General features: G+C 38.4%; 3 protein-coding genes across 4 annotated transcripts; all 3 read right to left on the bottom strand.

The window, feature by feature from the left end:
- Positions 1–973: 973 nt before the first annotated feature.
- tagln (transgelin) lies at positions 974–10274 on the bottom strand. Of its 2 annotated transcripts, XM_042486523.1 has the most exons (6): positions 10124–10274; positions 3515–3557; positions 2487–2675; positions 2189–2360; positions 1890–1992; positions 974–1786 (listed from the first exon to the last, which is right to left on the bottom strand). In XM_042486523.1, the coding sequence occupies exons 2-6, from the start codon at positions 3524–3526 to the stop codon at positions 1648–1650; spliced, it is 615 nt and encodes a 204-aa protein (XP_042342457.1). In that variant the 5' UTR covers positions 3527–3557; positions 10124–10274; the 3' UTR covers positions 974–1647. The 2 variants fall into 2 exon arrangements, with proteins under 2 accessions (XP_042342457.1, XP_042342458.1); XM_042486524.1 differs by lacking the exon at positions 3515–3557 and having other exon boundaries at positions 10124–10272.
- A 3006-nt stretch (positions 10275–13280) lies between these two features.
- Positions 13281–14111, bottom strand: cbln18 (cerebellin 18). Its single transcript, XM_042486913.1, has 4 exons — positions 13982–14111; positions 13799–13887; positions 13624–13711; positions 13281–13453 (listed from the first exon to the last, which is right to left on the bottom strand). The coding sequence occupies exons 1-4, from the start codon at positions 14109–14111 to the stop codon at positions 13281–13283; spliced, it is 480 nt and encodes a 159-aa protein (XP_042342847.1).
- Positions 14112–20789: 6678 nt separating this feature from the next.
- Positions 20790–21814, bottom strand: LOC121943386 (complement C1q-like protein 4). The gene is made up of 3 exons (XM_042486910.1): positions 21808–21814; positions 21391–21531; positions 20790–21238 (listed from the first exon to the last, which is right to left on the bottom strand). The coding sequence occupies exons 1-3, from the start codon at positions 21812–21814 to the stop codon at positions 20790–20792; spliced, it is 597 nt and encodes a 198-aa protein (XP_042342844.1).
- Positions 21815–23653: the final 1839 nt, after the last annotated feature.

Here is a 23653-nt window from a genome sequence, read left to right as displayed (position 1 = left end):
TAGTCTATATCATTACTATGACACGATCATGGTTTTATGTGGTTCTAGAGAAATCCACTGGTGGGAAAAATGGCAAAATAATTTTTCTCCGGAGGAAGATTCTACAGCTTCGCTAGTAGTGCTATGAGGCCATACTGAAAGGATACTGTAGGTTAACATTTTGTCAAGTCTGTGTTACAGGCATTGTAACATGCCTATGATTTCGATTGAGTTATTAGTCGCTGCAGTTATTTCTGTCCGTTTCAATTTTGCACAAAGGTCTGCGGATCATGTCCATTTTCAATATGATCATGTGAGTATTGTTCCTAAGGGAATACCTCACCCCCCAAATGACCATTTGTTTGTTAATTACTCACTATGTGTCACCTCAAATTCCTAAAGAAAATATCTTTTATGGCATGTGTGAATGAAGGATCCAAAAACTGAGGAATGTCCTAATTATTTGATGTCAAAGTGAGCCTTGTATAACCAGCAAAACTAAAATGTGCATTCCATTCAAATCCTGAGTTGAAAAACTGAGTTAATACGCATGCCTTAGCTCACCACTACTCTGTGCATGCAGCTATTTATTATGCTGAATAATTTCAAATAATAAGATTTTTAGCAAAAATGCATTTATTTGGTAAGTACTTAGTATACAACTGGATTCATTAAACTTGGGCTATACTGCATGAGTTTTGTGAGTTTTTAATTAGATGGTTTGATATAGTTTTGCTGTTTACTGAAGAATTTCCTCAGTTTTTGGATTTTTCGTACAGGCCTCGTGAGGCATGCAAGAAAAACTGTTTTCTTCACTACTTCAGTGCAACACCTGGTGAATAATTGTTACCCAAATCATAATTTCAAGGGTGAAGTATTCCTTGAAGACATACTATCCTTTTAAATATTGGTTACATGATTGGTGATACTTTTTTCAGTCTTCTCTTTGAATGGTCAAACTGAAACACCCAAAATCAGAATCACATCTCAGAAATGTATTTCAAAGTCATTATTTAATAAGACAATGTACAAAAATATTGGTGCTGATACAGCAGGCGTAGCATTGTGGGAAGTGGTAGGTAAGAACAATCAACAAGGAACAATATTGGAAATTATACGAAGCACAGGTGCGCCATGGATTATATCACAATTTGGAAAAAAATATCCTTTCTGTAATTAATGTAAACACAGACTGATATTTGTGTTGGAACTAGAACAAATGTTTCGAAAATCTAGGAGATAAAATGCCATAATTCAGACATTGCAAGCCATTAGAGATGAGACGGTGGTCAGTTATCTGTAATATCATTGCTGTTTCATATTGGAACAGCTCAACTTTTTGCACATTGTCATCTTGTTTTTACCTCCAAGGCAATGCATTGGTCTTTCTTATTGTAACTGTTTTGGTTTAAGACTACATTCAGTTGTACTTGTCCTAACTGCAGTGGGAAGGACTAAGCATGGTGAGCTCAGCGATGATCACCAGTGCAAGCATATACATAAGGGGGGCTCGGGGCAAGTGTCAAAACCAGGAAGGAGGGGGTACTTTTTAGGAACTAATTTCTAAAGCAGAAAATGTTCTATGATGAAAGGGGAGTCATAGTGGACCGGTTAGATGTTTACAGGCTCTAAGAAGGTGTAAGGGGCTGAAGAAGTTTTGGGTAGATTTTAAAGGATCTGTCGGGGTCTTCCATAGCTCATGCCCTCCTGACTGGCTCCCTTATTGGACCCCATCTGTAGGCCAATCACGTTTTTGCCCGCCTTCATCTGGTCATCACTGAACTCCCTCTTGTTCTCCTGGGCTTTCCTGCAACACATCATTGAAAATGTCATTAATACCACAGTGTTCTCGACTTACTCTAATTGGAGTCGGTTGATAATGCAGTTGACAATTCACGTATTGGACATACTTGAAGAACCAGTTAGGGTCTCCATTGTATGTGCCTTCATCCTTAGTGATGGCCAAGCTTCCCAGAGCCGACAGGGTCCTCTGCACTGCTGCCAGGTCCTTACCTGTCCCCACACACAAATAAAGCTAGGATTATTAACTCTACGCATCAAATTATGATGTTTCTGAATGCATATTGAATATTCAAGCATCTTTTCCACTACCACATAACCAAAGAGCTTCAAGCCAAGCCAGGTCTTGTCTTCTTGCATTAAATGTTATTAGTAATAATTGTATGTAAGTCTACAAAACCCTTCTCACCTTCCCAAAGGTCCACAGTCTGGAACATGTCAGTCTTGGTGACGCCGTACTTTTCAGAAGCATTTAGGAACTGGGAAATCTGCTCCATCTGTTTAAAGGCCATGGGTGAGCTCTGGATCTTCTTCACAGGTTTCTCTCCAGGAAACAGACTGTTTATCAGTTCGCTTAGAACCTGGGGAGGACAGATTTATTGGCAGAAAGTAGAGGAAGGGGTGGAAAAGAAAGAGAGGCATAAAAAAAAGATGATTAACATTTAAGATTTCAGAAACAGGTAATCAAACACGCAAGTTGCACTCACACATCCGTCTTTCAGCCAGGCCTGGAAGCCCATTTTGCCTGCCTCTGGCTTTCCCACACCAGAGCCACACTGACGGCTGATCCACTCCACCAGGATCAGCTCCAGCTCCGGGTCGTACTTGCTGTCGATCTTATCCTGAACCTGCCGGCTCAAGCCGAAGGATGGACCTTTGTTAGCCATGCCGACTCCCTGAGAGGTAGGCGTGAAACGGAGGAAGGAGGGAAAGATTGAGGAGGAGAGGACAGTGAGATGAAGTAACAGAGAGAGTTGAAGAAAAAGTAAATGGAAAATTGTCTCTGGAGACAGTATATATTCCAACAAAATGTGACTATCAGTAGTTTTTAATTTCCATTGTTATCATCCATATTTCCCATTCTGTCAATTAACAGCAAGGCATATATTCAGCACAGCATACACATTTTATAAGCGTACAGTTTTCTTATGCGTCAACATCCCCATATTGCTGCCTTCAAGTCCAAAATGTTTGTAATTGGGCGATACAAACAACAGCTAACATTCACATTGCAGTAAAATTTGGATGTAGCCTGTATGCACAAACATGCAATGGTGTGCAAATAATTACTTACCAACCCACACAAACAGATACCCCTCCGCAATATACACCAATACAAACATTGAGGACATGCAGATCAAAAGCGTGTATTTTTAGCATCAATGCTCAGCACTTGATTTGGACACTTTTTCCAGAACAGTGGCATTAACAGCATTGTCTCCTAATACACACCATTTATGCCTATCAGGACCTGTGTCCCAGGCAAAGTGGTGTGCATTGGGAGCTCTATTTCAGCCAGCTTAGTTTTTTTGTTGCATTTTTTGCTCCTTCAACACACACACACACACACACACACGCACACACAGACACACACACACACACACACACTTCCCCTTCTGGTCTCTGTCAACACATATATCATTGCCAGACTTTTTTTGTCTTATGCTTCTTTATTGCCTTTGGGCCAACAGCCAAGTGCAAAACCCATATCAAAGTGCTGTCTGCACCATCCAACCTTTGTTGCCATCTTGATGTCAGGTCACTTCAACTTCTAGTCCCTGGGGAGGTTCAAAGTTCAAATGTTAAAGATTAAAACCCAGTGGCTGACTGCCTCATCTCTGTCTTGGCATGTGGAATCTGTCTATGAACAATATGCAACCCTTGAGTGTATTGCTGGAGTCTGTTTCCATTGGTCACAGGATTTTTCCAATGGTCTGTAGTAATTATCATTTTAGTACTCGAGATTGGTCTTGCTCTTGAGACCACTTTTAGAGGAACTCAGTCTCATTTCGGAGTTGAATGTATTTTGACTCGGTCATGTCTCGTTATTGGACATAGTGGACTCCGGATTTCTAATCAAGACTGGTCCAAACCACAAAGGATTTATTTGTTAACACAATTACTGTGATTGAATGTAAAACTTCCTTCTTCAAATTCAGCCAATCACATAAGTCATTTGTAGTTTGCTTTTTTTTGTTGTCACGATAACAGCAGCCACCATTCGCTCACTTGGGAGCAGATCCATGCAGACGACATGAAGAGACGCAGTGTGGTTGTTTGGGAGCAGAGATGCCAATTCGTCTGTAATCAAGTTTGGCTACCTCAACCGAAGATAATTCGTATGCAAAACAACAAACAAAAAAAACCACTGGGCTGAGTGCAAGTTATGCAAGGCAGTGCTTACTGAGACGGCTGGGACAACGTCAAACTTCTATCGGCTAAATACATTTCAAGACTTTTCATGTGTCAGGTAAGTCTGTCTCATCATATTGCAAATATGCACACTACTATGAAGAGAATATAAAGGTAGAGATCGAAAGAACAGTAACTAGGCCTGGCTCTCTTTCTTCCCTTTGTTACACCCCTCCCACTGTCTTGGAGGCTGACATGGCCAGCTTCATCAGGCAGCTGGGAGGGTCGTTAGCTTGATTAGGCCCACCTGGGCCTTCTCAGGCTATAAAAGCTGACCTGAGTTCACTAGCTTTGTCCCTTCTTCCAGCAGACATCCACCCCTGCATTGTTGGTTTTGGATGGTTTGATCATTTTTGCATGTTTTATCTGAATACATTATAAATGTCTTTAGTAAATCTCTTGTGAAGGCCTCCCTCTTTATCACATACATTGAGCCATTTTGTGACACCTTCACCTAATTTGTTTTTACCTTTTTCTGAAATTATTTTCCTCCATTGCTCCCCTACATCCTTTCCTGACTTTCTTAAACTGATATGAGGGCATGAAAATCCTAAAAACTGTAAATACAAAAGTTTCCTCAGACCTGCAACATCTGAAACAGGGGTGAATACTCAGCTGGCATTTTCTCATCTTTTAAACTGTGCATTGTCACACATCCAACAGACAGGGAGCAATCATACTGTGTTTAAAGATGGAACACATGAAGACACCTCAAAAGTGAAGCCAGAACATCTTGGCCGCCCCCTGGTGGCTAGCTGCATTATAGCTCTTAAACCCTGCCTCCTCCATGTTAGTGAATGGGACAAACTGAAAACTAAAAGTATATGCCAAATAATTTCTTCCCAAAGATGCTTTGTCATTTTAGGTAGTTTCTATCACACTAACATTTTTTAAGTGTTTCGTTTTAATTAGTTATTTGATAAAAAAGGGGGATTAAGGTCATGATTGACAGCTGTGTCTGCAAGTCAGTGTGCTTGCAATCAATGGCACCACTCGTGATTACTCTGTTTGGGCAGAAACTCCATGAAGCTCGCTAATAGAAATACTCGATGCTGCACAGACTCCAAATGACATTACTGGGATACATGTGCTTCCTTTTTGCACAGTGTTGAGACGTGTCATTCATATTCATATACAGTCGATGGGAGCATCATTATCAGTGATTTTGGAGTTAGTTGTGTTAGTGCTCATGTAAATATACACATATAGATGTACTCTCAGAGATTACTTATCTTTGGATACCTAAGTACACCTTATTTCCTTACTGTCAGTCTTTACTTTTACTTACAGTAAATGAAGTCAAATTTTAGGTGCAGGACTCAGTAAGAGTAGAGGTTTTTTTTCCTTGTGGTAATGCTAAAAAAAGCTTTTGCACTCCTGCTCCACCCGGCAAATAGATTTACTGCATGTCTGCATATTACAGTCTGCATGCCAACGGCATTAATGGATTCATGCCCAGAGTGTCCTCAGAGTGTTACCACCAACCCTGTTTAATATTCTTTGCGTTCCCTGTTGTGCTTTTCCAGGCCGCGAGAAACTAAACACACATGCTGGGCAACACGCTCACTTACATACAACCACAAGTCCAGATACTATATTTAATTTTTTTCATCTGTCTGTCTCGCTCTTACTGGTACACACACATACTGACATGCATCATGATATAATTATTATTACAGAGTAATATTTGTCTGATGCGGTGTTAACTAGCATTTTTTTTCTCAAGTGGCCTGTGGCTCTTATCCTCATAAACTCTCTGGACCACAATTGCAAATCATACACAATACACTATTCGTAGGGAAGACATAGAAGTTACATTCACCAAATTGTGCACTCAATGCCCTCTTGTGTCTTGGGAAGACAAGGGAAGCACTATTTGTCCCATAACTCCTGTATCAGTCTGTATGTGTGCTGCATGACAACCATACAAACATCACGTATTATTTCAAGAGGTCAGACAAGTCCGTTAGGGTCTGGTCTCTATTTCTGGAATTTATGTGTATCTAGGGATCTGTTGTTATCCTTGGGACCCGGCCCAGGTCCAGTTTATGGGCAAAACAAGCTGCTGTCTGGCTGCTTCTCTTTAGTATTTAAGGCAGTGTTCACTTGATATATAATATAAAGCAGTGAAGCTAAAACTCCCTTTTCAGCAAACATAACCTACAGCATGAGTCACTCACTATAGTATCTAGCAAGGGATGCTACATTAAATTCTACAAGTTATTACTAGAAGTGCGCCTACAATTGCTCCTGCTATAAGTGCTAAAACTATAACTGCTGCAGCTTATTTCTACTGGTATTAATACAAAAGCTACCTGTGTAACTGTTACTGCCAGGGCACCGAGAAGCCTGGAATGATAAGTTTGGTTTTGTCTACATTTTTTTTATGTAATTAGTGTCATTACCAAATTTAAATTGGCTGAATAAATCAGTTGAATGACTGAAAAAAAAGCTCCCCAAGGGCCCTCTCATCCTGTAAAGGCACAAAACTGATTTAGTCCGCCTCTGCACTAGGATTTGTCTCTAAGCTAAATGAGTGACTGCCTATGCTGGTTCCCCAAAAATAAAAGAAAGAAAGTGAACAGACTTTGTATAAAAAAAAGAAAAGAAAGAAATATCAAAAGATGCATGAATATCATTGGGTCTAAAGAGGGAAAGCTGGCCCCCGCAGAAACTGCTTATGCATGTAGGGTCCAGAATTTGGTGCTACGCCCCTGGTTACTGCTGCTGCTGCTGCAACTTTTGCTGCTGCATCAACAACAGTATTAAAATTATACTTTAATAGAATCAAGCTGTCCATGCATTAAATCTGTCTCTGAAACCATAAAATGATTAGCCTACTACAACTGCCACGAAGAGTGCTGCTGTACTGGTACTGTTTGTAGTTTACTCAGTCAGTGCCAGACCTAGCGCATTCAGTGCCCCATTTGTATTTACAGAGAAAAAGAACAAGAACTGATGAGAAATGAGCAAAAGTAAAACAACCTTACAAGCAAACAGTAATAAGATAACACAGTATAAGCAAATTAACGAATTTTGTATTTGCACTGCTGCCTGAATGGCTTTTCTATTTTCTATGTTTTCTTACTATAATTTTCTTCACATTCTCTCTGCTATTTCCCCTTTATGTTTGAGTGGTTGAATGTCAGAAAATTGATAGTTTTTTTTTTTTGGAGTGGGTTCACAATTTTAAGGCACTGCCCTCTGGGTGGCGGCCTATATCACCTATAGGAAGACTAATGATGGTTATGATAACACATTAAAGGAGAGAAAAAGTATTACTATGTAAGTCATCCAGTGTGTCCAGTGAATGTTTCTAAGATTAAAAAAACTGTGAAAGAGCAAATCAATTTAAGAAATGACCTTGAACATGATTATAAACTATGAAACAAATGGGAAACTATGGAAATAAAGTAAAAAACTCAAGTGTCCTTTCAGAGGCGCTGTATCCCACAAACATGACATCATCACCTCCGTCTCTCCATCCATCTCTAACAGATGTGTTTTTCCTGCTCTGTTTCTCTGTTACCATGGTAAATCCGCCTAATGCCAGAACAGGAAACCAGTGTGAGGGGCTGTGGCAACTGTGGCAGCCTGAGAGGACATGGCGTCATGCGGCCTTGCCTCTATAGTTAACTAGCTAACCTTCATATAATTTAGTATATATAAACTGTCAGGGATTCATTCAGATCAGTTACCATCTTAGAGGTCAGGGTTACTCATGAACCGGCGAAATCTTGGCTTGATAAGAGTTCAGCAGTGTTGATGTCATCAAAGTCCTCTGCTAGCTGATGTATAGTACTGTACATCCTTAATATATGGATGGCTCTGTTTTATGCCAGCAGCGCAGCAATCTACTGCTTTGCTCAGACGTGCCAGACGTTTATGAGCACTGAAATCATTTTCTCAAACTGCTGCCAAGACCCTTCATTGTTGTGATTATTCTGACAAATTTTTATATCTGCTGCGTGTCTGAGCCGATGTATTTCTACTGACTCTGGAGTAGAGGTGGTGCTGTCAGATTCAGTCCCTCTGTGCTCTGCTTTGTTTATGTGCTGCCACAGGATTGGCAGAGGAGATAGTGTTATCTGCTCCTTTTGCTACTGCTCAGTAGCCGAGCTGCCTACTGGTACTTCCCTTCTGGCCTGGTTTTACTGGAATCACTGGATGTGCTGCCATCTTTAAAGGTCTTCAGTCCAGACATCACAGCAAGCTTTTAGATGTGGCAGAAGTTTTTTTTTGTTTGTTTGTTTCGTTATCATAGAACACACATTTTCATAAATAGCAGGGGTAGGCGTCACCAGAGGCCTCACTATGATCATGATACAATATTATTGCAATTTTTAACAACTGCAGTATGCTGAGTATTGCGGTGGAATATATTGCGGTTTATTACTATTTTTATTTGCAAATTACATCCCCAAAGGAAAACTTTGTCAACATTTGTTTTATGTAATGAGACAAAGTTTTCAGTCTGTTCATCTCACTTCATTCATTATTATTGCAGCAAAATCTACCTAGTAGACTAAAGAGCAATTGATTATATTAATTATATATTCCCTTTCCTAGGAAACACTTCAGGGCATATCCCTCTTTTTACATTACTCACATCCATGAGCTGTATTGCAGTATTTATTACATCTGAACTATTTATCACATTTACACAAAAAATAATTCACTGCATAATCGCCTATGTTGAAGTTGCTGCTCTATACTTGAAGTTGGTGCTTGTATGTTTTATTTGTGCCTTCCTTTAACTGTAATTGTATTACTTTTATTTAGCACTTACATACCTTACTTAGCACTTTTTATACTTTTTCTATTCTTTTGTTTGTACTTGTATGTTTGGAAGAAACAGCATTATAATCCCATCTATGTCTTGCTCATATGGCAGAACTGTCAACAAACTTGAATTTGACTGATTCTTGTGGGCTATAAAGTTAAATTTGTATTTTTTGATATCATTAATTGATATAATAATAAAAATTAAAAACAACAACACTTGGGGTTCGGGTAACGATACAGTATTGCCACATAAAAAACACTGCAATACTATGCTATATTGATTTTTTTTACCCCCAACCCTAGTGAATAGAGAGTGGAGATCTGTTTCTGCATGTCTGTGTTAATGTATCTGTCTTTCTAAAATATGCCACTCTGTCTACATGCATCCCTGTGCTCGTCACGAAGTCTGATTACTTTTAATGCTATGGAAATTCACAGACTTTCAAAGCCCCATGTATGGCAGTGGGTCATTTCCTTACACAAATAAAAGTATGCACACTGATCGAGATATGGCAGCATTGAGCTCTCATCTCACCTAACATGGAAACTACAGTATATTAACCATCTGAACTATATTATAGGATTAACACTACAATGACACAATCCTCTGTAACAATTAAGTTAATCAAAAAATATCAAAATCCAAATATCAATTTGTATTTTTTTAATGATTATTATAAAACGGAAAACATATGATCAATCATTAAAACTAAGAGTATTCCAACAGGTATAAACAAACAAGATTGAAAGCAACAGTCACTAAATCAGATATGATTATTATTATAATATACGATACTCATATAATCTACAGAAACAACTTCTTAAAACTCAAAGAACCTTAATTATTCTCAACTACTTTACTGGTTTGACCTCTCCTTGGACTTTTTGATGATTATATTGCTCTTATTTTGAAATGATTACAACGTCTACTTTTATTACATTATATTCAAACACAAAAGATGAAGAACTCCTATTTTATAGTGAGGAGTGAGGAAAACTTCAGAACTGACTGGTCCATAAAGCAATGCCTCTTGACAAGCCATCAACCACTTTTTCCTACTAACAGTCCCAAATCCAGTTCAGCTGGAGCTTTATCCAGTCTGGAATAATAAAAAGTAAATAGAAAGCACATGAAAAGTATACTCACTGTGTGAAGGAATAGGTCAGTTCTCTGCGGGCTACTAGTGCAGTGTGTGGGGCTGAGAGTGGAGGCTTGACTGAGTGTTTGTATATGCTTCGCAGGGACCTCCCTCTCAAAAATGCTGGCTTAAAAGGAGCAGATGAGGAAAGATGACTTCACTAGTCTACCAAGAGATACAGGGAAAGGTAGGGAGGGAGGGCGGAGGGAGGGAGCTGTGAGGGAGAAATCAGGAAGGAGAGAGGGGAAGGAAAAGAAAAGGAAACTTCATCCTTAAAAGGGCATGGCCTTTCAGCAGCTCCGCTCTGGCTGTCCGTGCGTCTCTTCCCCTCACGTCGAGTTAAAAAGCCCGGCCTTATTTGGGTAGAGCTGCTCCATGTAGAGTGCAGTCTGCAGCCAGGCAGCGGTGGTTTGGTCAGCAGGAATTCTCCAAATACTTTCACCACATCCCTCCTCGTTCAAAGAAGTGGCAGCAAGATGTTGAGGGAGAGGATGGGGGCTGATGGGAAGGGGGAGAAGGAAGAGTAGAGATGGAGAGAGAGGAGAAGGAACGACAAGGAAAATTAAAAAAAAAAATGGCTGTGGATGTGGAAAAGAGAATTACTGAGAGGTGTCGGTCCTAACTTGTTGTAGGGAATGAGCTATGTGAAAAATTAGGAGGATAAGGGGAGATGATGAAGGAGGAGAGGACAGGAGAGGAGAGGAGAAAACAGGATAGTACGAAAGAAAAAGGGAAGAAAGTGTAAAATTTTATTGTTTTGGATTGTTTTTTTAAACACAAAACAAACATTAACTACTTTTGTATAGTAGATGTAACATACACACACACACACACACACACACAACAAACAAAAAAGCCCCAAACAAACATGTTTAATGTACATTTTTCAGGACATTTTTTAATCCTATGTATTTATATAACCATCTCTGTTCATGCTTTGGCAATATTGTTCAAACAGCACTGAAATTTGAAAGAGAAAACAATGAAAATGAAATGCTAAAGAAGGAGAGGAAAAGATGATGAGATGGAAGGAGGAGAGGAGAGAGGAGACACTGAAGGGAGGGAAGATAGGAGGATGGGGAGAGGAAAAAAGTAGAGAAAAGGGGAGATATAATGATGAATAAGGGGAGAGAAGGATAGAGCAGATGAATAGAGAAAGGAGAGATGAAGATGGAGAGGAAATGATGAAGGAATAGAGGAGAGGAAGAGAGAGATGAGAGGAAAACTGGGAGATAAGAATGAGAAGACAGAAAGAACAATGACATGAGAGGATGGAGGAGAGGAGGTCACAGAAAAGGAGAGGAAAGGATGAAGGAGGAGAGAGAAGTGGAGAAAGGGGATGAGAGGATAAATAAGGGGAAGTGAGGAGAGGAGAGAAAGAAGGAGGAGAGGGGAGAAAATTGAGGATGAAGCAGGAGAGGAAGGGAGAGGATGAAGAAGAGAACAGGATAGGGTAAAGGAGGAGAGGAGAGGAATTGAGAGGAGAGGAGAGGAAGAATGATGAAAGAAAAGAAAGATGGAGCAAAGGAGAAATAAGAGGAAAGGAGGAAGAAGGAGGAGAAGAGAAGAAAAGGGAGAAGAGAAGATGATGGAGGAGAGAGAAATAGCAGCAAGGAGGAGTAACAGAGTCATCATCATTCAGACAGAGAACTCCATGTAAGTCCTGGGTCCTCTTCAGAAGCTGCACCCAGTGTGTGTGTGTGTGTGTGTGTGTGTGTGTGTGTGTGTGTGTGTGTGACATTTCCATCACTTCCATTACAGTCACTATTTGGCAAAGCTCTCCTGTTCGAATTTAAGAGGTGTTGATCGTACGCTCATAACAGCAGTTGGCTTCAGCGCCTCAGTGGAAAGTTAGAAGTGAGACAGATCACAGTCAGGACGAGACGCTCATATGTAACCGCTCTTACCTAAACACTAATGTAGCATGTAAACTTCATACATACAGAACTGCAACAAATCAGATCGCAATCTTGAGAACAATTTTCATTGACGGGTTGGAACATTTTGTTTCATCTCGACACAAAAACTAAACTGAACAGGTCTGTGTCATGGACCTTTTGCTTTGTGTACAAAACTGTGTTTACATGCAATAAGTACAGAACTAGACTTCAATTGACTTTATTGTCATTCAAGCTACACAAAACAGCGTACGTTAGAACGTAATGACGTCACTATTGGCTCAGAAATCGTTGTAAAAAAAGAAACACTGTATATAAAAACAGAATGATATATAAATAGATTAAAAAATGCACATATGCATTAATATATCGCACAGTTTTGGTAAATTATGAACATTTGCCTCAAAATGTCAGTATGGATAAAATATATATTTTGTCTCGTGGTTCTTTATGTTGACCCACAAGCTTCCTGCTGCCTCAGAAACTTTCTACTGGAATGACTGGTATGTCTAAACTCACATCGTGTGTGTTTGTGAAAGTGTGTGCAGCATGTGTGTAAGCCGCTCTTACGTCATGAAGGAATTTACTTCGCCTGGCTGGTTTACATCATTTGTAATAAGCGTCCATGAAAGGCAGTTGTTTACAGTGTTATACAATACTGTCATAGGGCAGCGGCAGCGTTATGACCTGCTGTTGTCATTCCCAAATCATATCAAAGCCTCTGATTGCTACCTATTTCCATTCATGGTCTATTTGTATGACTTTGTGTGTGTGTGTGTGTGTGTGGGGGCGCGGGTGGGGGGGGGGGGGGTATGACTTGAGTAATACACAGGCAAATAGTGGTTTATACATATAGTTTATGTATATGTGGCAAGGTAACACAGAATGTCAAATTTGAAAGTAAAGGTACATCACTTGTCAAAACAATGTCACACTTCATCTGTACACATTGTTATTGTAGTCATGGTATTTTATTCAAATGTGCATTTTAGCAATGCTGCAATTATATCCAAAAATGCTACTTTCTGTTTTTCATGCTTTTCAAAAAATAAACGGCTCTTTGTTTTTTGTTTTTTATTACAAAAGCCTGCATTCACATGTCTGCATGTGCACAACTTAACCTTGTTTTTTTGTACTGCAGGGTTTAAACTATGGGTTTGTCATGAGATCGGTCACAATTCTACTTCTGGTGGGTAAACATGCGACAAAAAATGATAGTTTTGTTTTCATGAATCAGGATTTCAGATGAGTGAATGGTCCTGAAAGATTAATACTCAGACTCGTAATCATAGTCATACTCATAATCATGACCATACCCATAAGGGTAGGAGTAGGGGTACAGTATGTGACCAGTAAAGATATTGTAATTCAGGTGTTTACAGAGCTTCCTCCCAGACATCAGCTCGGCGTAGACCTGATCACCTTGCTGCAGCTCCATTACTGCCTCCTGAAAGTGTGCACAGTAAACAGTGTCATGTTTCACATAGCTAGTACAAAATCACAAGGGTTTTTTACCCCATAATTTAAAATTTGATTTGAATTTATGAAATTATATCACTGTTTGTACAGTTATATTACTTTGCTCTTGTTATGCAATATTTTTTTTGTACGTCTTACCTGAACGGCGTTGTCTTCATGATCTTCTCGATTGTTCTCCCACACGCTGACCATCACTTTCCCATTTTTCATCAGCTGCACCTACAGTTGCAACAAAACACAAAATTGAGTTATAAATTAATTTGCTGCAGCTGTTTACTGTTTTTACTGTTTTGTTTTGTGGTTTACTTTGTGGTAGAGGCGCTCATTCTCCGTCACATATGAGTAGACTGTGATGGAAAAGACATAAACGCCGGCACAAGGGGCAGTAAAGACACCTGCAGAGAGAGGTGAAGTCTAACATGAGACTTTAATCTTAACTTTTTACAAGTCAAGTTCTTATGTGTGTGTGTGTGTGTGTGTGTTTCTTACCCATTGAAGGGTTATATCCAGAGTAATGGTTTAGACTGACAGTATGGTAGGGGATCGGCACATTAGTATTGAAAGGACCAAAACAAGCTTCGTTAGTTCCAGGAATTACAACGGCAATACTCTGGTCCATGGTGGCTTTGAAGGCAATCTGGACGCCATCTGAGTATCAGAAAAGGATTTCAGTACTTCGAACATACTTTCTGTGCGTGTATTGTCAGATGTGTTGGTCTAAAATCTACCATCTGCCATGGTATATATATTCACCTGTGAACTCATGTACTTTGTATTTCAGTGTGCTGATACCGTGCCACAAAGTTTTAATTTTTCTGAAAATATCGTCCTCTAATTCAAACAAATCGTTGGCTGCACAGCAGCAGCTGCGCTGTTTAGTGTAGACACATTCGCAGTCCCACTTCCCGCAGGGCAGAGGTCCCTCAAATTGGGCTGGAATAAGATGGAGCAATGGCGAGAGAGGAAAAGGAGAAGAGGATATGTAAGAGAGACGTTTAACATGAAGGCCAGAGGTGTCAGTTTGAAGCATGATATTGCTTTTAATCAGCATGTTTGCTCTGTTGACTTTATCCCAGTATATGAAAGGTAACCCTTGAGAATCTCTTAAAATATGGGAAGATGGCATTGAGCAACAAAAGAAGACATTACCCCAAAATTAGCAAGAAATTAGTGAAAAGAAAAAAGTTACCTGAAAATAACAACACAGAAATCCTTCCAAATTATTACATTTTTGTGTTATAATTTTAAATATGTAATACTAATCATTTTAAATATAGTTTTTCCCTGGCCTTTTTCTTTTTTTTTTTTTAGATATTTTCCCCTTGCTTTTTAAAAATCATTTTCTAAATCTATGCATTTCTGGCAATTTGTGAAACAGTTATTACCAAGTTGCTCATTGCATTTTTTTTTATATTTTAAAAGAAACTACAGTGATTTGCTCAAGGTTCAAAGCTTAACATACTTGGAAAGACATCTGAAAGCAGCACATATGATGTTGCTCCAGGTTTCAAAGGATTAAAGAAATTAAATCAAATACAATAATATTTTTTTCAAAAAAGCGTTCACAAGAGACGTACAGCAGGATGATATGAAGTGTGAATATAACATGTTTATTCTGTGTGGATGAGTGCTGGATGACATGAATAAAATGTGTCAATTTGTTTGGCCTACCTGAAGCATTTTTAAGTTGGTCAGCAACGGTTTCTGTGTGCCTCGCATGACCACAGTGAAACAGCGACCCCAACAGGAACAAAACTGGCAATGCAACCATCTTAAAAAAATGCATTCAGTATTGGATCAGTCATGGACCAGACCAGAGAGGCTGTGTCACAAGGCAATCTACATGTAATACAATTACATTTGACTGAAATAACAAAATCATAGTGTTTGTTCATATCTGATATCACTGGTCAGCGTCACATTTAACGGAGATTCTGTCACAGAGTTATTAAGTATTTTTTATGCTGCCTGTTCAAATATATATTGACTCAAGTGAATGTTGCATGGTTTTATGATGTTTCTATCAATATCTGTCCTTTATGCAGAAAACTGAGTGCAGCCGCTTCCATTAAACAACACCATAGACATTGGTTTGATAATCTGCAGGCCACAATGTCATAATGTCCCCTGGTTTAACCAAATTTAATTGCTTTCAGTGTGTCACCAGTGAGAACCTTCTTCACACTGAAATTATGTCATATTCAATAAGTGCTGATGGATCTATCATTAGTGATGGGGAGTAACTAGTTACACGTGATTAAATGACAAAAGAGATATAATTGTAATAAGTTACAGTTGTGAAGAAAAAGTCATTCAACAGGAATGAATATGTTGGTGATTACAAAGAGGCTACATATGAATACATTAAAAAGAAATATGCACAATATTATCATTTATAATATTTAATATATATTATATTATAATTTATTATTATATATTATAATATTATATCATCAACTTAATTGCCCAATTTAAAACATTTATTTCAAAAGAATTCACATGTAGTAACTTACATTACCTTGATTAAGTAATCAAATAGCTACATTACTTATTACCTTAATGTCTACAAAACATTCACTTTTCAATCATTGTCTCAACAACATTGGACTTAAAAACCACCAAATCAAAGCTTATTAAGAAGCTGAAACAAATCTGCTTTGAATTAGTTGATGAGAACTGTCAGACCGGAGTTAGCACATGTTAGCCATAAGTCCATCTTTAAGTAAACTAGCACCTAAAGAGCTCTGGTCTGGGCCCCCCCAAAAAATAGTGGATACTGGACTTACAATTGTCAAGAGGTTTATCAGAAATTTGTTAATGACAGTTTATATCATCACACAAAATTATATAGTAATCAATATAAATGTAAAATAATCCCAAACTGACAGGAAATATAGACAACACAACTGACTTCAACTAATCCAGGTGCTTAATCCATTAATTGTTATTTGAGATATTTAATCAAACAAAAACTCGCTATAATTCATTAATGACCACCAGATGTATTACAATACCTGTCCAAACCTTTTTTTGTGTTTCACAAAACTCCATCACTCAATCATTATAAACCCAAAATAAGCACAAAAAATACTTATATGGAATGGTAATTGGTGGTTGAAAAGCCAGAGAGACAAATTTTGTATGTATATATATATATATATATATACATATTTTTATTGTATGATGAAACTGGTGAGTGCTATGAAAGGATAGATCGATAACTTAAAACTTACTGTTTTTTTGTTCCTCCTTCTCCTTGATCTGACAGACTGTGAGTTTGTCAAACTGAGACTGAGAGTTTTAACAGAGGGTGGTTTTAGCTTCTTGTTGAAGCACTCCAGGTGATCCTCCCTGTGAGGAGGTGAATGACAGAAGCTCCGCCTCCTCACATGTAGGCACGCACACACACGCACACACACACACACGTAAACATAAATGTTTTACAGCCAAACACCAACACGCCAATGGCCTCCACAACCACGGCCACGCACGTCCTTGGTAATAAAACAAGAATTGATCTTGTTGCAACTTTCTGGAGCATATTATTTGGACCACAATACCCCTTATTGGGACAGCAGTGTCTGATTGCCACCCACCCAAAGGACAGCACCAGCTCAGAAATGCTGATATGGAGAACATTGTTGTCAGGTCTCGGGGGATATAATGGCCTACAGGCAAGAGGACAAAAGCAGCTGATAGGAGGTGTTATCGGCCCATCGATAAAGGCCTAAATCTGAGAACACTATACGGTGTCGCCTGGTTCTCAAGCTGGGACACAAGGAGGAGAGTAGTGATACTGTGTGTTCCCATAATGACTTTCCCTCCAGACACTGAAGGAAACCCAGATTTATTGATTGTGGTTTGAGTGTGTTGAGATATATGATAGTAACTTGGCTAAAGTGGACTCCGTATTCATGTGAGCGAAATTATGTTGCAGGCCAATATTTGTTCAATAACGACTCACAAAGCTGTTAACAGGAAGGGACAGGTGTCGCTGTTGTTGTTCTTTTATCAAAGGCAGATTCAAAGGAAACAAAGAAGCTGGGAGCCACCACATTACATATCACCATCAGCAGATAGAGTTTAAAACTGTAGATGCTCAAATTTCGCTTTTCACTCTACATTTAAAGGACTTTTCACCCATGTTGGTTTAATGGTTGAAGTCAATATTCATACACAGAACATATCTTTTTTTGAGAACCTCAAAATGTGGGGATCAGTATGAAAATGGCTGGAAATGTTGGTGGTATTTATGAAAAAGAACTACAGAAATATTACTAAATTTACTAATATTGTACATGTTCAGGTGAATATTAAAAAAAATCTTATCAAAAAAGAGCTTGTAGACCTAATGTTACATGATAGGACTAGACAAGCATTTGCTTCCCCCTACTCTTTTTTGGACATGAAATGTAAAATGTAATTGTCTTTATTATTATTGTTGTTGTTGTTGTTGTTGTTGTTGTTATTATTATTAATTGTTTGTATTCTGAAGTTGCACAGGCATTTGTTTCTATCCTTGTTCTTCCAGTCCTATTATATGACAGGGTGTTTCCTGTGTTGACAACTAACTTTAAAGTTGTCCTGGCTCCAGGGACAGTGCATTGTCTGTGTTTTTATGATAGCCACCTGTGTGTGTGGAGTCCCAAGTCAACTGACCTGGTTCCTCTTATGGTCTTATCTGCTAAATGGAGGCCAGGGTGTATCGGGTGTTTAGTGTCTTCTTTGCGCACATCTCTTCGAAAACAGATTCCGAGATGATTCACATAACAGCATGGGATAGAGGTGAGGTGCGCCGTGCCCTGACCTCAGATGTGATTTCGACCCGAGCTTTGAATTACTGCATAATGGTGAAAATAAAAGAATGGCCATCTTTTAGAGATTGTGTGATACGGAGGTGACAACGTGGCAGAGTTAGTTTTCCTGTGATGAAGCAAGTAAGCCGCAATGACTTGCTAAGGAGATGGGGAATTTAAAATTTTTTCTATCAGCTATTGGCTTCTATCAACAATAGCTTTCTCACAAGACTGGACTTACACATTTAACCCTTTATAATCTGGGCATACCTGCTTCTTTCAAATACATGGCCATGAGCAACTTAAGAAGAAATTACCCAGAATTTAACGAGAAAATTACTGGAAAAATAGCAAAAAACAAACAAACACACATACACACAAAACAAAAACAAAAAACCCAAACTAGGAAAGATAAAAATAAATAAATAAACAAATGAATAAATAAATAAAGGAAATAACCTAAAAAAATGCTAAGAAATACTACTATTTTTGTCATTTGTAGGAAACTTAATGTTTAGTTTCCCATTGGCTTTCCCCATGTTTCTTTAAAAAAGTGCACCAATTTGTTTAGTGGTCAAATGTTTCAAAATCTGTGAAAGGCGTCTCAACGCAGCACAATAAAAGTGATGATGATTAAGGTTTCAACGGGCTAATGAGGCTTACTCATTAAAGCATTGTGGTTGTACCAAATAAGAAAAAAGGTCCTATATGTCACATGAGCTAAAAAAAAAATTAAAGCCTACAATACTTGTCTCCCACAACCTCCCCAAATCTGAACTGTCATATCCTCTGCATTTGGTTTCTGGTCTTTGTTTTTGTGTTTGTTCTTCAGTTTCAGTTTTCACAGTATTTTGTAGTCTTTATCTTGTGTTTGTTTTCTTTTTGCACTTTATGTAAAGCATCAATGAGTACTTAGGAAATTGCTATCATTGATCATTATAAATACAAACAAGTGTGAGCGAGGGGATGAAGTGCAGGTGGAGAAAAAGGGTGGAGGAGCTCAGATGAGGAGGATAAGGTGATGCAGCAGAAGAACAGGCTGATTGGCTGGGAAGAGCTGAGGAGCAGGAAGGACTAACGAGGCTGATGCAGGTCAGGTGTGCAGATGGGTTAAAGAGGGAAAGGCAGCACAGGAACACAGGAGGGGAGAAACACAGTAACCAAAAGCCAAAATCCAAGAAAGCACAACCTAACAGAGACAGACTAACTAATGAAGGCAACACAAATGAGTCTTCAGACACTTAGTCCAGTTTTCCCAAAACTCAGAAAGAACCGGGACACTTTCTTCCAGTTAAGCTGTTTGATCGCCATATCCTTATAGAACAATTCATATGATATCCTATGAAAATGCATACACAACACTCAAATGAATTAGTGCCCTACAAATGACATTATGTCCTTCATGCAAAGTCACGTTATTAATGTAAAGTTACAGCGTTTAGGTGCTGTCCTGCGGGAAAAATACATCGAAAAACTCAGGGGCGCTTTTATTTTTTAGCCAGCAAAGCACAATATAAAACATATTATAGCTTCAAAATTGTGTTGTATTTGGTGACAAAAGTTCTATACTCTCAAAGCCAAGACTTTGTTTCTTTAAAATCATGTAAATATTGGCATGAATAAACAAATTGCCATTATTGTCATCACTACAGCCTCTAGTATTAAAGTGTGCTGCTGTTCTGCAGTTGGCTTGTACAAGTGGTGTTACCATTCCCCAGCAGAAGCCGTACTTTCAAATTTATCAGGCTAAAAAGTGGATTACTTCATGCAATGTGGGTATTACATAGGCTCACGGTTGATTTTGCTAAACTTGTCATAAAAATAAGATTATTTTATGTTACATTACATGCAAAAAATGCTGAATTGTGCTAAACTCAACCCTGGATCAGAGGTAAAAACTGTGAATCTGTAGCTTATATTTGGGTCTGCACGTGTGTCTTGGAAGTTCTCTTATGTTGTCAACAGTAGTAAACATGTTGCATAAAAAGCCTTAAAGTCCAACTAAATGTGAACGGAGTATATAAATGTGAATAAAGTCCTTTATGTTATTTATACATGTGTCACTCACACAAAAACAAAACAAAAAAAAACCAAAACAAATATGGGTCAGTTTCATCCAAAATAGCAAAGCTACATTAAGAACAGACAGCAAAGAGTAATATTTCAATACACTGACATTTTATTCAAATTAAACATACATGAATTGAGTTGAAACAAAATCAATTACAATGCCAACTACTTTTTAAATCCAGATTTATTTTACAGGTGCCTGGGTGTGTATAAAATCCTCCAAAATGTTACAAGATGACACAACAAAGATATGTGCTTTTAGGTTTGTAAGCTTTATAAATTGTATAGGCTGAATTCAGATTTAAAAACTGTCTTCCTTCAATAAAGTCAGATTAAAATGAGAAGCTGTGAGGCATCACAGAAAGATTTCCTTTAGCAAACTAACTTTGTCAAAAGGATAAAAAAAACAACCCAAAAAACAAAATTGTGCACTATGCCTCTGTATCCTGCTCAGTAAGGTAAAGCAGAAAGGCACTGAAAGTGTTATAGTGGCTGCCGTCATCGCAGAGGAAACATCCAGCGGGAAGGTTGACAGTCACCTCATCCCCAGCATTTAGAAGGAGGGCCACAGCAGAAGTGCAACTGTCCTCTTGGTCGAGACGATTTGAATCATCAAAGCCGACTACCAACTGGCCGTTGACCATCAGACTGGCGCAGGCGGCCAAGCTCTGACCCTGTGAACCAGCGTCACTGTAGACGGTGAGCGCGAGGCTGTAGACACCAGACCATGGAACAGTAAAGAAACCAGTGGTTGTGTTGTAGCAATCACCCATGTTGATGTAAGCATGTTCATAGTGGATGATCCTGTCTTCATCAAAGGGGCCCACACACTGAAAGTTAGCATCGCTGTACAGAGTGACAGACATGGCAACACGTTTTTCTGGAAATGCAAAAGGGAGAAAAAATGGCTGGAAGTTAAAAAAACAAAACAGAAAGCAGATCATTGTGGCCTCATCAACAATAAGAGTGTTAATTGTAATGCTTTTATAATCTGCACTCTTTCCAGCTTTGTTTAACTTGTGTTTAACTCACCTAATATATTGTTGAGTCTCCTCTCTGTTTCTAAGCATTCCCTTTCCAACTCACTGTGTTGTGAGTACATGCGGGTCCTTAGCCTTTCCAACTTTTGCAGCATCAAACAGCAGCTGCAGGTGCCATCTTTATTGTCACACTCTAAACACAGACACACATGAATACACTTGCAGAAAAATATATGCAGACACATGAATTATGTAGCCACAATTCCTTACCATTCATCGAGACTTGATCATATAGTCCTTCACTATCCCAAGGAAATGAGGCTGGGACAAAAGCAAAAGCTGCATGCAACAGACACAGAAGTGCAATAGCTGGAGGGGAAGAGCAAAGGCATGTAAATGCAAAATACTATACTGTGTTTTTTTTTCTGTTTATCTGAACTAATACCTTTATAAATGTATCAAGTCTCACCTCTCATGTTGAAGCTAAAGGGCGACGGCTTCAGTAGGATGGAAGGTGTGATAGACCGATCAGTCGAGGAAGTGTTGTGGATATATATTTTTTCTCAGAGCTCCTCCCTTGCTAACTTCAAGTTTTATCTCATCGCTCCTCCTTGTTTTTTTTTTTAATTGTCTGCAGTATTTTCCTGTATAACTGGGGAACTTTATCATCATCATCATCATCATCATCATCATCATCATCATCATCATCATGAGGTGATCAGGTGCTCTCACTTTCTAAAAATCTCAAACAAGCGAACACACCCCGTCCACTTCTTTGTGTGCTTGGTTATAGGCCAGGTATCACCTGTCATCAGGAAAGACGTGACCGGGCAGTCTCATCAGCCGATGAGCAAGGAGACTGAAGAACTGCATGATTTAAATCAGTGTTGCAGTCGAGTCCACCTAAACTGAGACTAAGACTGAACCAGTGCAAGTGAACAATCTGAAAACTCCACATTCTCATAAAACACCCACAAAAACACAAACACTGATTCCTTTTCATTAACCTCTTTATTGTTGTACTGTATATATGTGTGTATTTATAAGTGCACCATGAAAAATGCTTTGATAAAATACTCAAAATGCATTGCACAGATGAATTTTATGTGGGAGAATTTTCCACTAAGGAGCTGAAATCAACATTCAAAATTATCAGTTTGCAAAGTGCATTTAGTGATTATCCCTGCAGCAGTGGTCTTGAAATAAAAATCCTCATTGTCTGAGACTGAGACAAGTAAAAGTAGAAATGCAGCCAAGTCCAAGACGAGACATTCAGAAAGTGGTTTTGAGACCGGTCTGGAGACCAAGGCCGTTCTTGAGTACTTTAACACTGGTTTCAATTATTTTTATGTATTGTGCTGATATCTTTTGTATCTAATGTGATATACGGCTCGAAGAAAAAGAATTGCTTTATTAAGTAATAAGTACACTGATCTGCTCACGATCTGCTTTTCATCCTGAGTCTTCTTCACTGCTTTTATGATCTCAGTATGTGTGTTCAGAATAAAATACAGAATAAGAGCTTGCATTTGATCAATGTGAATGATATGGCTAAAAAGATTACAGGAAGATTACCTGAAAATAAGCACAGATAATACAAAAAGAAAGAAAAAAAGAAACAGAACAGAACAGAACAGAACAGTGAAAGACAACCAAGAAAATGACCCAAAAAGTGCTGAAAAAAATATAAATATATATGAATACATTTATATATATTAGGACATTTTTCCCTATTTTTTACACCCCAACTCCACTCTTTTTGTGTCTACACTTTTTTGTTGGTCTAGTAATTTTGTGGTCATTTTCTTTTCACCTTTTACCCATTTCATGAAATTTGTGTAACATTTCTTGCCAAGTTGTCAATTCCCTCTTTCCCTGTGTTTTTTTTTTAAGAAATCAAACCAATTTGCTCAGGTTTCAAAGGATTAAATATCTTGTGAAAGGGGTCTGAACACAGCACAAGAAAACTGATGTCGATCCAGATTTCAAATGGTAAGGGGTTCGATTAAACATTCATAATGCGATCGAGAATTCCATCCATTCCAAAAAAAAGTCTAAAATGTCATAGTTATATTGACAAGTATTTAGCTTCATTGTATTGTCAGTTTTTGTAGTGGACATTCAAACAAAGTGACTCAGAATGGAAGCGGTTTGTTTAAAAGTCTGGTTTATTTCACTGATTTCAGATACACAGATACACTATATATATATATATATATATATATATATATATATAATATATAGCCAACGTTACATCATTTTAGTTTACAGATCAACAGTTGTTGCAGTGAAAAGACATCAAAGGTTGATTAAAA

This window comes from Plectropomus leopardus, chromosome 5 (assembly GCF_008729295.1).
Source record: "Plectropomus leopardus isolate mb chromosome 5, YSFRI_Pleo_2.0, whole genome shotgun sequence".
Taxonomy (NCBI): domain Eukaryota; kingdom Metazoa; phylum Chordata; class Actinopteri; order Perciformes; family Serranidae; genus Plectropomus; species Plectropomus leopardus.
Note: the sequence above shows the minus strand (reverse complement) of the source record. Positions and strands in the feature narration are given on the sequence as shown.

Bases quoted from the DNA above. Each gene is read 5' to 3' on its own strand.
- tagln (XM_042486523.1), bottom strand. The intron at 2,361-2,486 runs GTGAGTGCAACT...TGTCCTCCCCAG, and splicing joins CCTGGCTGAAAGACGGATGT to GTTCTAAGCGAACTGATAAA. The intron at 1,993-2,188 runs GTGAGAAGGGTT...GTGTGGGGACAG, and splicing joins GACTGTGGACCTTTGGGAAG to GTAAGGACCTGGCAGCAGTG.
- cbln18 (XM_042486913.1), bottom strand. From the start codon at position 14,111: ATGGACCAGAGTATTGCCGTTGTAATTCCTGGAACTAACGAAGCTTGT. The intron at 13,888-13,981 runs GTAAGAAACACA...CTCTCTCTGCAG, and splicing joins TGGATATAACCCTTCAATGG to GTGTCTTTACTGCCCCTTGT. The intron at 13,454-13,623 runs GTACAAAAAAAA...TTCAGGAGGCAG, and splicing joins CAACGCCGTTCAGGTAAGAC to TAATGGAGCTGCAGCAAGGT.
- LOC121943386 (XM_042486910.1), bottom strand. The intron at 21,239-21,390 runs GTGAGTTAAACA...TTGCATTTCCAG, and splicing joins GAGACTCAACAATATATTAG to AAAAACGTGTTGCCATGTCT.